The 17,080-nt window shown below is 36.1% G+C and overlaps 1 protein-coding gene across 1 annotated transcript; it reads right to left on the minus strand.

Moving 5' to 3' along the window:
• Positions 1-8,780: 8,780 nt before the first annotated feature.
• Positions 8,781-13,335, minus strand: LOC132039345 (uncharacterized). Its single transcript, XM_059429843.1, has 7 exons — positions 13,093-13,335; positions 12,070-12,193; positions 11,066-11,769; positions 10,167-10,835; positions 9,401-10,084; positions 9,142-9,288; positions 8,781-8,858 (listed from the first exon to the last, which is right to left on the minus strand). Exons 1-7 carry the CDS (start codon positions 13,333-13,335, stop codon positions 8,781-8,783), a joined length of 2,649 nt encoding a protein of 882 aa, XP_059285826.1.
• Between the last annotated feature and the right edge of the window lie 3,745 nt (positions 13,336-17,080).

Genomic DNA, 17,080 nt, shown 5'->3' on the forward strand with positions numbered 1-17,080 from the left:
AAATGCATTAACTATTCCTTGTATGTAAACCACTTTTACTTATACGTTTTACATATATTTGAAATTTTGAAAAAAAAGAAAATCTATATTTGAAATTTTGAAAAAAAAAAATCTTCTTTTTTTGTAGGGTGAGAACTGGAAGCACATTAACAATCAATTTACTACAAGGACCCATTTGGCCATAAGAATTTTTCACTTTTTTCGGGAAAAAGTTTTCACTTTATTTGAAAATCAACGTTTGGCCATGGAAATTCCAAATACAACTTGAAGTTGTATTTGAAATTTGAAAAACAACAAAAAATATGTTTTCACTTTTTCACTTTCAGTACATTTAAACAACCAATTATTCTTTGCAAAAAAATATAACCAAACACAACTTCATCTTCAACTTCAACTTCAAAATTTTAAATAAAGTGAAAAATATTTGATTTTCATGGCCGAACGCTTACTAAATGTTTGGTTGAAAAATGAAATTGTATGACTCAATGAAAAAAAAATCGTACGACATCTTACCTTTTTCTCTTGCTATTTCACTTGAGGTTAAAAAAGAAAAAGAAAAAAGACGGGAAATGATAAAGTGAAAAGAGTATATAAGAGAGAGAAAGGATGGGCAAGCAAAATTACTTGTGGGACCCAAAATTTCATTTGTCAAATAATGAATGAAGCCTCACACAACTTTTGTTGGTTGAGCTTCTACCACCATAAAATTTTTCATGAAAAGTCGACGGGCATGCATACTTACAAAAAAAGAGAGTCAAGAAACATAGAGAACATCTAACTTTTGCTTGGTCATTTGCTTGTCTTTCAAAGGCACTGGCGTTTAATTTTTGCCCCTTAAATTATTGGTCTTTAATTTTTATTCTCCGCCTAATATCTTAGATTTTGAATTCGAATTTCAGTTTAGTAAAAAAAAAAAAAATTATAAGGTAGAGATTTGTAGCAAAATTAGGTCTATCCAGACAAGAGTTTTGCCTTAAGGCAAACTTTTATCCAAAATTAGGCCTTAAGGCAAACCTCTGCCTGAACAGGCCTAACTTTGCTCGAATAGGCCTAATTTTGCTACAAAGATCTATCTTGTGATTTTTTTTTAATATTTGCTGAGCGGGAGTTCGAACCCAAAACTCTTGAGTTTTTAGACAAAAGGCAAAAATTAAAGATTTCAAATTTAAGGGGCAAAAATTAAATACCAGTGCCTTTCAAGGGCATTCCGCACAAAAAAAATGACTTTTGTCGTGGCCAAAATTTTCTTTGCTTGTGAATGTGTCTTTGTTATCTGTTCTAAACTTTGAGACACTATCATTGTTTTGATAGTCCTGAACTTTTTTAACCCAAAAAATAACTTTTGGAACTAAATTAACCCTTAAAAAAAAAAAAACTAACTAGGCTTCACGCACAGAATCTGTGCGTGAAAGGGCCAAAGTGTACATTTACACGGTGGTCCTTTCACGCACAGAATCTGTGCTTGAAATTCTCTTTCCCCCAACCCCAACCTTTATTCTTTGGAAATCAAACTCAAAACTCCGTACTTTGACCGAAGATTAGACACGTTTCAAAACACCGGAATATAAATATTTTATATAGAACTTAATATTTTTTTTAGCATAAAATAATGTTCATTACATCAATTATACATATATGTTTGGATCGTCGTTTTAGGGGTTGTAAAGTGCCTCGAAGTAAGTTTGGAAACTTGTTATCTTTAAATTTTTTTGGTACTTTGACCGAAGATTAGTCATGTTTCAAAAGGTTGGAATATAAATATTTTATATAGAACTTGATATTTTTTTAGCTTGCAATAATATCGGCTTATTACATCAAGTATGCATATACATTTGGATCGTTATTTTAGGGGTTGTAAAGTGCTCCGAAGTAAGTTTGAAAACTTGTTATATTTAGGTTTAAGTGTCATATTTTATAGGAATTTGATTAATCTCTTTTGTTTTACTCCCAAAGCTATGAAAGTACTTTTCTGGTTCAAGAAAGATAGAAAAGAAAAAATTACTCTGCTTTGTCTTAGGTTGTTTTTTTCTTTTATGTCTTTTTTATTTTGTTATTGTATTGTGTAATCCACACCTTTTGAATGTGCAAAAATAAATATAATATTTAAAAATAATTCATTCAATACGAGAGTTTCATAATAATTGAAAAATATTTCATTCCATTAGCAATGACATACAGCATTAAATTACAATATACTTAAAAAAAAAAAAAAATCAAATTCTAGACACTCTTCTACTTCCAGATGTGCTGCCACCACGGGAGTTTTGCCCACATGAACACTTATCATGCCCAAATTGCTTACATGTCGAGCACTTGCGAGAGTAAGCCTTTTCTCTAACATCCATTTGATTGGGATAACGGGTTAGCTTGTTTTTTCCCAATTTACAGATATGCTCCTTGTTCGCAAACATAGAAAACGGCGCAGTTGGCCAATAAGCTTGATTACCAAGGGGATGGAAGTGGCCGGAATATGCTTTAAGGTAATTTACGACCTTATATTCCCCCACCACATAATCAGTTACATTACTGGCCATTCTCTCAAAGCACTTGACTGCATGAGAACATGGCATGTGGTACGTTTGGCCCTTACCACAAGTGCATGATCTTGTACGCTCAGTAACGATATGTTTGTTTCTTGTTTTACAATCGTAATAACCCGTTCTAACTTCATACACTCGTTGAACGACGTCATACTCGGTCATGCGGTGACCCTCTGCTTTTCTTCTATGGTGCTCCATCTTTTTATAGGGCTTTGGCATCCATGTTCCATCCTCGGCTAATATGGCTCTGGCTTGCCTTGTCCTATCCGCAAACTGCTCCGCGATCTGCTTGAAGTTAGTCTTACCATAGCGGTGACAAGTAGTCCCCGAGCAGATTTGAGGAGTCCATTGAAAGACTCCGAGCTGTTCATTGTGAGCATGCCCCATTTCCTTCCTCTATCAAAGATAAAGCGTCCATTTTTCAACTTCTAATTTCATCAACCAAACATATGCCTCGTCACTCACTTCCCTTAGCAGCTCCATTTTTGCAGCCCATTTTCTTTGTTGATGATGCATCGTAGCTACCTATATCAATTTGTTTACAGTGCTATTTCAAAACTTTGTTTGCAAATTAGCCTTTAAGTGCCTTAAACAATATCGATGGTAAGCATGTGGAGGCTGCCACCCTTCCAGAGTACGACATATTGTGCAATATGCCTTTATGACAATCCGATAGGACACATATGCCCTGACAACCCCTAATAACATGAGTCTTCAGATGAGTCAAGAACATCCCCCATGTCGCATTGCTCTCGTTGGCGGCAATTGCGAAAGCAAGAGGGAATATTGACCCATTGGCATCCATACCTATTGCAATTAGGAGCTTTATGTCATATCGGCCATATACATGCATCCCATCTATCGATATCACCTTCCGAAGAAGCCAGCAAAACCATCAATACTTGGTTTGAATGCCCAAAAGATGAAGTCGAAAATTACGCCTCTAAAGGCGCCCCGTACAACAATGCCGATTAGCATGTTGTAGAGCCGCCATATACCTCGGCAACGCTCGAAAAGAGGATTCCCAAATTCCAAAGATCATCTCAAAAGCACGTTTACGCCCGAGAAATCCCTTTCTCTTACTTATGGTTTTACCATTTTTGGAGTGGACCATGCTAATACAAGTTTTGATGGGCATTCTACATAAGTTTAAACAAACAACATTTCGCAATGATATTTTAATTGCTATAAGATATATAATGTACTAGGTTAGATAAGTTACCTTCGAGTTTCCTCAATGTTTTTAAGTAACATATGAGCAATCAAGTTTATATCTAAATTAAAATGATCTGCTCGACTTTGTCCCATATCACTAGTGTGCTTTGGGTGGAATTTTGTGATTTCCCACAGACCATCAGGCTTAACAATTCCCCGAAGCAACCACCGACAGCCTTGAGTCTTTCGCTTACAAACCAACCTCCATACCGATTTGTTTGAGCCATCAACCTTAAACTCCCTCATACCCTTTATACAAATAAATTTTGACAGCCCGTTGCAACGCCTTTTTTGATGCGAACATCATTCCCTTTGCAAGGACGCATTCATCAATCATAAGATTTTTTGGTTCAATCCACGTATCATCAGCTCTTGTGGAGACAAATGCATCCTCACGACCTTGTAGATTGTCAAGCTATGGAATATAGTTAGAATGCCACTGCATTGGGCTGTCATGAATTGGATTTTTCGCCTTTGGGGGTGGTACGTGGTGGTGAGTTGGTTCTGGTTGGTTCGGGAGACTAAAATGCGTATCTTCTTCATCCCCTTCACTATCTTCATCATCGGTTACCTCTGCATTATTAGCTGGTTCATCGTCATCACTCTTGATGTATCCACATAACTTGGACAATCAGCGCCATCTAAGAAAAGCCTCCTCCTACACGATAAAATAGCATATGTTAAATTCCAAATTCAAATATATATATATATATATATATATATATATATATATAATATTATTTAACATCAAGGTGATGAACCTACACATATTGAGAATGAGCATGGTGTGGAGAATGATCAACTCCACCAAGCCGAGAGGATCGCTCACATCCACGCTGGCACCACGGCGAGTTTTGATAATAATCGAAAATTTGCCGAATCGAGAATTATTATAATAATCGACTCCACCGAACCGAGAGTTTTGATAATAATGAGTCGCTCCACTAAATTGAGATGATTGCACAATATTACTCGTGCTACTACACAAAATAATAATATTACTCGTGTCTATAATCCCTACAAAGATTTAAAAATGGTTATTTACCAATACATACAATAAACACGTGCTGCTACACAAAATAATAATATAAGAATGCATATTTACCAAGTTTGATTAAATTATTGGGTTAGATTTTCCAGTGGCACCTAGCCACTCAAAATGTCCCCGTAAGAACTAATATCCCCATAAATGTTAACTTGATCGGGCTGTTCTTGAGGGACCTCTCGAGGTATCTTTTCAACATACATCTCAAGAACATTAATAGCGACTAAATATTTATATTCTTCTGGCGCGTTCAAATAATCCCTCAAAGAATCATCATCATTGATATAATGCATACCATAAAGCACTATACCATGGGAAATTGATTGTGGATATCTGCCTGTTATAGAGATTTCATACTCATCTGGACTAATGTTCATTTTTTCATGTATGTAAGTGACTATTGATTCATAAGACATTTCAAGTGGACATTTAACATGAAATTTTGGTCTTTTATTGTAACGAACTGTATTATTGTCATCAAGGATAATACCATCCCAATATAGTGAAACCTGCGATGGAATATCTTGAGCCATATTTTGTATGAAGTTTGATTTTTTTTTTTTTTTGAATGACTTAAGAGAGGTTTTTTTGAATGACTTAAGAGACTTAAACTTATGAAATGGATGAGTTTTTACCTCGTCCAACATTCTTCTTAAATAGATTCATATTGACCCCTATTGCGCATTGAAATGTTGTGCAATAGTCACTATTTTCATCATTTCATGCATTGTATTGTCAAATCGGTCCTTTATGTGTGATAAAAAAGCTGAAATTGACATGCATGGCGTGTAGTCAAATCAAGCATGGGGTATAGATACACTTGTATTGCGCATTGAAATGTTGCGCAATATGAATAATGTCTAATAAAACGGTCAAATAATGCATCATTGTATTGTCAAATCGGTCTTTTATGTGTCATAAAAAAGCTGAAATTGGCATGCATGATGTATTGTCAAATCGGTCCTTCATGTGTTATTGAAAAGGCAAATTGGCATGCATGATGTATTATCAAATCGGTCCTTTATATGAGATAAAAAAGCATGCATGATGTGTAGTCAAATCAAGCATGGGGTGTGAATACAAGTTTACAACCCCTAAAACTTAAAGATAACAAGTTTTCAAACTTACTTCGAGGCACTTTATAACCCCTAAAATGACAATCCAAACATATATGTATACTTGATGTAATGAGCCGACATTATTTTGCGCTAAAAAATATTAAATTCTATATAAACTATTTATATTTTGGTATTTTGAAACGTGACTAATCTTCGGTCAAAGTACAGAAAAAAGCTTAATTTTGAGTTTGATTTCCAAAGAGTAAAGGTTGGGGTCGGGGGAAAGAGGATTTCACGCACAAATTCTGTGCGTGAAGCCTAGTTTGTTTCTTTCTTTTTTTTTAAAGGATTAGTTTGGTTTCAAAAGTTATTTTTTGGGTTAAAAAATTTCCGATCCCTGAAGGCCTGAATTATAATTTTCTTTTTCTTTTTTAACTACATAATGCTGAGATAATCATTCAAATCATCTATTGGACTAAGAGTAAAAAAAGATCTTAAAAGTATAATGTCATTCAAGCAAAATTAATTTGAAACTGAAATTTCATATAGGCGTTTGGACATGCGATTTCATCTCATGAGATGAAATTCCAAATCATCCAAAAAGGCATGATTTGGGATTTCAAATCATGATTTCAAATTTTTTAAATGTAAAAGTTGACCCATATATTTATATTTTGTAAAAATAAATCCATAAGTTGGTAAACATATTTACCAACCATATGAGAGGATTATATTAAAGAGTTGTTACACTACAACTCATGTTCAATTTTGGTTCTGGATGAGTGAAGTCTCTAGTATACTTTTTTGGTTTGGTTCACTTTATATTTACCAATCATATGAGAGGATTATACTCCATTAAAGAGTAGTTACATTACAATTCATGTTTAATTTTTGTTCTGGATGAGTGAAGTCTAGTATAATTTTTTGGTTTGGTTCACTTTACCTGTAAGGTTGAAATCCTTAAAAGATTCCGTTGATACTGTGGACAAAACCTTTCGGTTAAGATAGTACGATGACTAATTTGGTTGGTGGATGAAAAGTTGACTAGCACACTTACTTAAAGAGAGTCGAGAAACATAGAGAATATCAAACTTTTGTTGTGGCCAAAATTTTCTTTGCTTGTGAATGTGCCTTTGTCATCTGTTCTAAACTTTGGAGTTAATTCCTTTGTCATTTAAGTTTTACGAATTGTCTTGGTAAAAATTATTTTCATTTTTTCAGGTATAGTATAATTTTAACAGATCAAAAGTTATTTTAGTAGACAATTTCAAAACCTAGGTTATTGTTTAGGAGATTAACTCTAACCTTTGAGACACTATCATTATTTTTCCTGAATTACTTTGTTGTCTTATTTTTCTTTTAGCTTGTTTTGGTTAAGCATTGTTGTGCCGTCGGCCTATTGGAAACAACCTTTCTACCTCTCAAAAGGTAGACGTAAGGTCTACGTATATATATCCTACTCCACGTATATATATCCTACCTTCTCCAGGCCTCACTTGTGAATTTACACTAAATATGTTATTGTTGAATTACTATAATTTTCTTCTTTAACTAGGCAAAACGCGTTCATGATGAAATAAACGAGAGCGAAGGACTTACCCTGCTGGGAGGAGAAATTGAGGATATTGAGAAAGCAAAACACAAGCATAATAGAAATTTGGAATTTTAATTTTAACCTGCTTTATCATGACCATGAATTTTAAGGTTTTGATACACTTATTAAGAATATTATTAATAGTAAGAATTATTTGATTACATTACTTTTTATTTCTCCTTAAAAAAGTAATAATGCTGAGATAGTTTTAGATAACTATTACTTCTTCCGTCCCAAAAAGATTGTCATAGTTACGAAGTATTTGGAAAGTCAAAGAATATTTTCTTTGACCATAATTTTTTCAAATATTTTTGAAATATTTGAATTGTTAACTATTGTGACTTATAGTAATACTTTTTATGTTGTTTTTAAATATTTATTTTTTATTTCAAAAAAATTAAAGATTTTATGGCCGAATTACACCGAACATCAGTAAGTTTGCCGCCCGTAATCCGAAACATGACAATCTTTTTGGGACGGAGGAAATATATAAATCATCTATTGAACCAAGAGTAAATTATTTTAAAAAAATATCAATGATATCTAAGCGAAATTTATTTTAAACCAAATTTACTTTGCAACTGAAATTACATTTCAACTAGACCATTTGAGTTTGATTTTTTTTTTTTTTTTTTTTTGCCAAAAACCACCATCAGTTGGTGGGGGGGCTATGCCTGACCCCATCCTTTCTTTCCATCAAAAGCATGTACAAAGAGGTGCTGTAGTGACCAAGCCTCTTTTGTGTTACAAGAAGGATGAAGATTTCATCCCTGTACAAATATTTGCCAGCTAAGTTAAGGTTAGGGGGGATCTCTTTACAGTTATAGTGTAAAGAAGGTTCATCCTTACAATCTTGGGGAGGAAAGTTAGCTATATAAGCTATACAAAAAATAAGCTCCATACTAATCATGAGGAATTTCATATTGATTAGTTCTAGCTTTGATCCGGAAAGAGGGTCGTCCTTCAAAATCATTCTTCAATAGTGATTTAGCTCTTGTGGGGAGGGTTAAATCATCTGTGAAGAATTGTTCTTGTTTGGTCTCTTCTCCGTGGTTAGCTAAGTAGTCTGCAACTGTGTTAGCTTCGCGAAAGCAGTGTTTGAAGTTAATATTGCCTTGATTTTTGTCATGTCGATCTGTTGAATGAGATCTTTGACTTGCCAAGCAATGCGAATGTCACCATTGATCATGCCAATAATCAGTTTAGAGTCTGATTCGATGTTGATGTTTTGGTAACCTTTGTCGATGCACCATTTCAGCCCCATCAAGATAGCTTTTGTCTCTGCAATGTTGTTCTTTGCATTGTCCATAGTAGGCGAGAGAAAGCCATCAAGAAATGTCCATTCTCATCTCTAAGTATTCCTCCTCCTCCCGAGCCGCTGGGTTGCCTTTCTTTGCTGCATCCATCTGTATTTAATTTAAGAAAAGGTGAGTCAGGTTTGATCTATTTTAGACATTTAATATTGATTTTAGGCTTAAGATTTTCGATCATATGGCAGTAGTTATGCTAGGGGCCCTCAAGTTTCAGAGAAGTAAGTTGAAGATTAATTATCAATCTAGCAAGGTAAATAATTTGATCAATGACCCTTCTCTGAGTGTATTTGATGCCTTCATATCTGTAAGTACACCTTGCTTTCCATATTTCCCAACAAATAATAGTTGGAAGGCATTTAAGGAGCATAGCATGGACTTTGCTATTAGACTTCTGTAGCCACCAGTTCATAGCAGTCACCCTAATATCTCTGGCGATGGAGATAATACCACAGCTAGCACCAAAAAAGTTCCATATACCATTGGCTAGCTCACTATCTCTGAAAAGATGATTAGTGTTCTCAATCTTGTGAGTGTTGCAACAGTAACATCTGGAAGGACCACAAATATTGAATCTGTGTAGAGTAGTATCTGTTGGAATTTTATTTGCTAACATCCTAGACATAAAAAAAAGAAACCTTGAAGGGTAGCTTAGGATGCCAACAGTTAGCAGCAGTCATAGTATTAGCCCTAGTTAATCTTAGTGATTTCCAAGCAAATTTACAAGTGAAGATCCTGTTATGATCAGGAGTCCAAATAGGAAAGTCAATGCCATCTTTGTAAATCTTGATATTCTTGATGTCCATGATCATAGAGTTAGGAACTAAATTGAGGAGGTTGTCAGTGTTCCATTCTCCATCAATGATGTAGTCTGAAACTTTGATCTTTTTGGACTTGTAACCTTGATGGATGAGTTGGGCTAAAGGGCCACTTTCCGATCCGGTTGTCCACCAAAAGGAAAGATTTCCTTTACCCACTTTCCGATTGATGTTGTGCTCACAATATCTTCTAATTTCGACCATCCTTTTCCAGATATGGGACTGTCCAGGGGCCCATTTCTTAGAGACGGGATGTGCCCTTGGACAGTACTTAGCTTCCATGAATTCCCTGAGAAGAGAAGGTCTAGTTCTGAAATTCCACCAAACCTTAGCACTAGCAGTCAAGCACATATCTTGAATGGATCTGAAACCAACCCCGCCTTCTTTAGGAAAGCAAAGATCCTTCCAAGCTTTCCGGTGATATTTATTCTTACCGGCATTGTTACCCCGAAAAAAATTAGCAATGTATTTCTCAATAAGAAAATGGTGGTTTTGGAGGTTCCACTACGAGAAAGGGTGTCTTTGGGAGAGAGTGCGAAGATCGATTTGATCAATACGGCTCTACCACCAAAAGAAAGAAGCTTACCATGCCGGATTGAATTAGCAAGACAACTTTGGAGATAAGACCTCCAAAATAAACAACTTTTTTCCTGCCCGTATAAATAGGACTTCCAAGATAATTAAAGGGAAAGTTAAAGTGGGACAAGCCAGTAATACCATTGATGTCTTGAATGGTGTAGTAGTTGGTTTTTGGAGTTACTAGAAAATAAGATTTACTCTTGCTTACTAGTTGTCCAGAACATTTTTCATAAATTTGGAGCTTGTTCATCATGGCCATCAGAGAAAGAGAGTCACCAGAAGAAAACAAAATAGTATCATCTGCATAACTGAGGTGCGTAATGACAGGGCATTTCTTACCAACAAAGTAGTGAATAAAGCTTTCAAGTTTTAATTGACCCATTAATCGAGTAAGAAGCTCAGCACCTATAATAAAAAGGGATGGGGAAAGGGGATCACCTTGTTTTATGCCTCTGCCTGAATGGAAGAAACCATGTCTATTGCCATTAATATTGATAGAGTACCAATTATTTGAAAGAAATTTCCAAATCATGCCAATCCACTCTTCAGAAAAACCAAATTTTCTCATGACATTACCAAGAAATTTCCAAGACATTCTATCAAAAGCTTTTGTCATATCCAATTTCATGATAACATTACAATTTACATTAGGCTTTTTGATGTTATGAACAAGCTCCTGAGTGAGCATTATGTTATCAGTGATAGATCTATTTTTCAGGAAACGTGCTTGGTTTTGAGAGATTAACTTATGCATTACCTTAGAGAGCCTGGTGTTGAGAAGTTTGGAGATTATTTTGCAGCTGAAGTTGCTCGGGATGATTGATCGTATTCGGTGAACTTTTGTGGATTGTTGGTTTTGGGAATCAAAATCGACGATTATGTGTGAATGATCCGGGAGCCGATTACTGCAAAAAAACTAGTAACCATGCTAAATAAATCAAGAGCTATGATATCCCCACAGTGTTGGTAGAACTTTCTCGATGTACCATCAGGTCCAGGAGCGGTGTCTGTGCTAAGAGTGAAAACAACGTTCTTCAGCTCTTCAAGAGTAGGTCTATCTTTCAGCATATTGTTATCCTCATCATTAATAACTCGTGGAAGACAGTTCAGAACAGCGGGGCCATCATCCACATCTTGAAAGGTAAATTGATCTTCAAAGAATTTGACAGCTTCTGAGGCAATATTATCCTCCCCTTCAATCCAAGTATCATTTTCCTTCTTGATCTTGTTCATGTGTATCTTTCTTCTCTTAGTGTTGATGACAGAGTGAAAGAACTTGGTATTAGCATCTCCATCAGTAATCCATTTAAGTCCAGCTTTTTGCCTCCAAAAGGCTTCTTCCTTCTTCACATGTTGGATCAGCAATGCATTAGCATTATTATAAGTCATCCTATTTTTCTCTGAATTATCTCTTATGCACATTTCTTCCAGTTGAGTAATCCTAGCTTCCATCTTTTTAGTGGTTTCAAAAATATTACCCAGAGTATTCCTAGACCATTCAGAGAGCTTTTTGCAAGCATTCTTAAGCTTCAAGTGAAACATCCACATGGGAGTTCCAATAGCTTCAATAGCGCATACATCCTTAACAATATCCAAAAAATCAGGCTCTTCTGTCCACAAGTTTAAGAACTTGAACTAGTTCTTATAGTTAGCCTGAGGGTGTGAGATTTCCAACATTAGAGGGGCATGGTCAGAGCCTGTTCTGACTAGATGAGTGACGGTGGTGTAGGGGAATTTGTGGTTCCACAGTTGGTTGGTTAAGGCTCTATCAAGTCTTTCCCAGACCCTATGCCTTGGTCCTCTACCGTTACACCAAGTATAAGTAGATCCAATATAACCAGCGTCTTCAAGTGAACAGTACATCATACAATTGAGCAAAGGCATACTTTTGCTCATTCTATGAAATGTACCTCCTCTCTTTTCTTCTGGGGCAAGAATACAATTGAAGTCACCTACCACCATCCAAGGAAAGTTTGAGTTGTTAGCAATTAGTCTAAGGTCATCCCATAAAGTTTCTCTGAGTTGCTCATCACACTTAAAATAGACCACAGTTAATAGAATAGTATCTTCTTGATATTTGATGCTACAAGTAACATGTTGTTCCTTGTCTTCCAAAATGCTACATTCATAGTTGTGATCACAAAAAATCCAAATTTGGTTGTTGTAATTAGAGTAACAAAAATGATACCCCAATTTTCTTTTAAACTTATTAATCATGGTATTTCTACAAAAAGGTTCAAACACAAAGAACAAAATCGAGTTTGTAAGCCATCTTGATTTTTTTTGAGTCTGTCAAAAACACCCATAGTCCGGATGCCTCTAATATTCCAAATGATAGACTTAATCATTGAGAATGTTTGGGTTTAGGATCTTTGCTTTGAGCTCTGGTAGTTTGAGATTAGCTTTTCCGCTCTCACCTACTCGCCTCTTTGCGAGTATCTTCCACCTTCTGTGGATTGGGGACCTCTTGGAGAAAGATTCATGTAATGCTCTGTTATTTCTCCAAAGCTTGATCCACTTCTATGTTTGATACGGGGTTGAAGTTAAGCTCGTTGGTTTATCATATGTTTCCTCCTCGAATCCAACTTTGGACACTTTCGTAATCATCTTCTTCACTCGCTCTTCTTCCTCGGTGTCCTCGCTTTCTTCGGGGGAGGCATCGGGGTCGATTCATCAGACTGATACTTCTCTGTTCTGTGTTGTTGGGTTTGCTTAGAATTGCTTGGGTTGGGATGGGAGATAGTTTGTTTGGTGTAAGTATTTTGTATTTTTGGAGGCTGGTTTTGGTTGTTGATTTGTTTTTGTATTGGCTGAGGTTTGGTTTTGGACATTATGTTCTTTTGTTTGGTGTGGGTCTGTTGATTTTTCTGGGGGCGAGCAACTACATCTGGTGAATTTGTAAGGATTTCATCATGTTTTGAGGTTTGGTCTACCTTCTGAGCATATTCAATCTTTTCTTTGGCCTTCTTCTTCTTGTTTTTCTGAGCTTGTCTTTTTTTCTGCTCCTTCAAATGTCGCCCCTCTTTCTCTTGTTTATTCTGATGAGTTGCTTCCTTTTCTATTTTGTCTTCTTCATGTTGATCTTCCATGTCATTGTTTGTTTCTAGTTGTTGGCTGAGTTGCGATTTGTCCTCTTTGTTTTTAGTTTCCTGGTGTTTGTTGCTACTGGTTTCCATATTGTGTTTCTTTTTGGATTGCTTCTTGTTTTTTCTCGTAACTTCAGTGAAAGCATCTTGATCTTGTGTGTTGTTGTCTTGAGCAACTTTTTTTTTTCTTTCTCCTAAGCTTCTTTCTTTTGAGCCTTGATTCTGTCATCTCTAGCCTTATTTCTACATTGAGATTCCAGGTGCCCTTGTATACAACAGTAGTTACAATAAGATGGTACTCCCTCATATTCAATATCAAGCCACACTCCATCTTCACCACCTTCCAACCTATTGAAGCCTAACCAAATTTGATCCAATCATGGTTTAAGAAAATCAATTTCGACCTTGATTTTGGCGACATTTCCTCTGGATTTAGAATAAGTGGCATGGTCAGGAGCAACCGCCGTCCCGGCAGACTTAATAATCCTAGCAAGAATGTCCCATTTGAACAAATGCCATGGGAGCTTATGAATGAGCACCCATACCGAACAATAGAGGTTTCCTTCTTAGGGGTAAAATCTGGGGACCATTTGAGAACTTTCATGGGGCATTCATCAATATAAACATATGTTTTGGATTGAATGTGAGTGTAATCTACTTCATCGTAGAAGTCTATATACACGTGCTCCGGATCAAAGTAAGCTATTTTCGGAGTGCGCCGCAGTTGAAATTGACTAACAAAACGTTTCCTAATATCCTCCATAGGCGGCTTTCCTCTAATGAATTTACCCACTAGAGTTAATTTGCACTCTTTGGCAAGATTGACAAAATAATCTTCGGCATTGAAATAAACGGCAGGTTTGCCCAGATAAGTACCTTGTTTGATTTCAACCGGTTGATGCTCTGCTTGATTATTATGCAGATTTTCTTGAACAATTGCAGAGAAGGTTGGTTTGGAGTAAGTAGATTTGCTGCCTGAGATCATTTTTTCTTTTTGATGGTTGATGGGATTCTGATTTTGTGTGTTAGCTTTGGGGATTTCTTTGTAAGCAGAGGTCGGAAATGGGGGTTTTGCATTCGAGAACTTATCGAAGTTGGAGGATATTTTGATAGGTGGGGGAACTAATGAGGAGGTGCACGGTTTGATCTGGGTATTTTCCTCTGTTTTCTCCTCTATGTTTTCTTTCTCAATCTGATCCGAACTCCCATTAGTATCGGAATTCCCAGGGAGAAGGGGTTGGGGAATGTGAATCAACTGGTTTTGAGAGAGCACTGGTGTTCGAATTGGGGGTGATAAGTTGTGATTGATCTTTGGATTGTAAGGGAGGTGGATCTTGAGGATCCATGTCGGGATAGTACGCCTGAAAATGCTAGTGATCAGAAAGAATTGAGATCCTAGAGAGAAGGGAGAGATTCTCTCTCTAAGTTACCGTTTGCAAGAAATATGGTTGACAACGGTTTATGCTTAGATAGAAATTTTTAATTTGATTTTCTTTGCATTAACTCATACTAACCAATTGTTGTTCTTTCAATAGCATTGAAACAACAACTAAAATCAACTAACAAGTCAAGTAGATTACTTTTTACAGTTACCAAAAACCTACTCTTATATGAGTAGCCATGTACTTTGGTCTTTTTCAAGAACATTGAAACGTCAATTAAAATGGAATAGCAAATTAAGGAGTATTTCCAATTACACTTTCCAAGAACCTACACTTATTAGAGTTCGTCTCAAACACTTAATTTTGGTAGCAGTTCAAGCTTTGATTACAGAGACCAAAGATGCAATTACTTAAACGACGACAAACACATCTAAAAATTTCTATCCATTATACCATTCTCCGAATGCCACTTGCGTTGAAGCTTTTGCTTCAATGCAATTACATGCAAGTTCACAAAATGAGTTGGCTAAACGACAAACTAGGAAAAAGATGATGAGACTACCTAAAACGAAAAATTCAATGGGACACTTAAAGAAGGAGAAAATGGAGGAGAAGCACTACCAAAAACATGCAGAAATTGAAGAAAAAACATTCCTCCATACCAAAAATGCCCTGAAAGGAAAACGAAAATATTGAAAAACACAAGGGAAGTTTTCGTAATAGAACTTCAACGACACATCATGTTGCATATCATAAATCTCAAAGACAAACTTTAAATAGGAGTAGCAATTCAAGCTTTTGAAGATGAGGAATAGTGAGATCCAATTACATAAAATAACAAACACAAATAGTTAGATTCAATCATCATCTTTTTTTTCGTCTGCCAAATTTTCCAGCCAGACACCGCACCCATTGCACTCATTGCACCAACGACAATCATCCTCGATGCACCCACTGCACCAACTGCACCAGCTACAGCAGGTAAGGTACCCACTGCACCCACTACAGTACCCGCGACACCCACTACAGTACTCACTGCACCCACTACAGTACCCACCTTCTCTAGGGTAGTAAAAGCAGACGACTCCTCTTCACCAACAACACGAGGATCCTGCAATTAGGGGTGGTAAAATTAGCTCTTTAAAATATAATCTGCCTTACTCGCTTAAATTTAGGTGGGTTATATTGAAATGCTCAATTCGAGAAAAGGCCATAAATAGTCCCTTATTTATGGGAGGAGGTCTAAAATAGTCCCTTAATTATACATTTATCGGTTTTAGTCCTTGAACTATCCAAAAACTTATCAAATTTAGTCTCCTTGTACTTTTATACAAACAACATACGGAATCTATACCCCTCCGTTAGATTAAACCGTTAAGCAATTCCACCACTTGTTTCTCTCTCCCCACTACTTTTTCCTCAAGTTCTTCTTGTGAAAAAAAACCCTAACCCCAACGATTCATCATGAATTTCCTCAAAGAAAGGAGATACAAGTCTTAATTCTATTCAATGAAGCATAATAGGAAGCATATTATTGTTGTTAATGGCCTGAATATGCTATGTTCTGGAGAAGATGACATTAATGGCGAAGTTCGATTGAAGAACAGATTTTTATTACCATTGAAGACATCTTGAACAAATGCTTCTTCCTTATTATTCTTGAATCTTTTTGGGTTTATTGTAAGATAATTTAGAACCATTGTTGCTTCATGATTCGAATGAGGATTAGAACCATTGTTGCTTCATGATTCGAATGAGGACTTTTATGGTGAGGAATTACATCTACTTGTTGTGGGCTGCATATGGTTAGAGGTATTATGTCCTAGTTACTCTTAGTTTACCTTTTTCTTTCTTATACAATTGCCGATATTAGCATCTATTTGCAATATTACAGGCCAAATTTCCATCACTAGAAGTTTGATAGCAAAAATTCATGCGGACATGAAGATTGTAGAAAGAGCTCTCGAACTTCCTCAGTACTTGACATACAAGGACGATCCATACCTTAAAAAAATTCCGTCGCATTAGAAAAATTGATCACTGAGGCATTGAAATTCGTTGTTGCTTTTGATTGGGATTGTTGTTCTACTCTCTGGCGTGACTCTAGGGAATATTCAGTGAGGACACTCTGTTTTTGGGTTGTGCGTGCACGGCTGTTGGCCCGATTTTCATCTCTTATTTGGATCAAATGGCTGCCCAAGGAGTTTGGTGTAGCGTCGTTTCTTCTAGGCCTATTGTGCGGACAAGGTTGATCTTTATTAATAAAAAAAAAGGTCGCTATGTCTGGTGGTACAAGTTCGAACAAATTGTGTAGTCCTTTAACGTTGTACTTAATTATATAATGTTATTGCAACTACGATTGGCTATTTTGTCCATTCTTAAAAAATTTTATGTCATTGGTCATTATTTTATTTGAGTTGTAGCGGAAAGTAAAGAACACAACAACAAACCCA

The sequence above is a fragment of the Lycium ferocissimum genome, chromosome 12 (assembly GCF_029784015.1).
Source record: "Lycium ferocissimum isolate CSIRO_LF1 chromosome 12, AGI_CSIRO_Lferr_CH_V1, whole genome shotgun sequence".
NCBI classification, from domain to species: Eukaryota; Viridiplantae; Streptophyta; class Magnoliopsida; order Solanales; family Solanaceae; genus Lycium; species Lycium ferocissimum.

Bases quoted from the DNA above. Each gene is read 5' to 3' on its own strand.
- LOC132039345 (XM_059429843.1), bottom strand. From the start codon at position 13,335: ATGGAAACCAGTAGCAACAAACACCAGGAAACTAAAAACAAAGAGGAC. The intron at 12,194-13,092 runs GTAGACCAAACC...GTCTATTTTAAG, and splicing joins AGATTGAATATGCTCAGAAG to TGTGATGAGCAACTCAGAGA. The intron at 11,770-12,069 runs GTACATTTCATA...ACTTGTGGACAG, and splicing joins CCCAGAAGAAAAGAGAGGAG to AAGAGCCTGATTTTTTGGAT.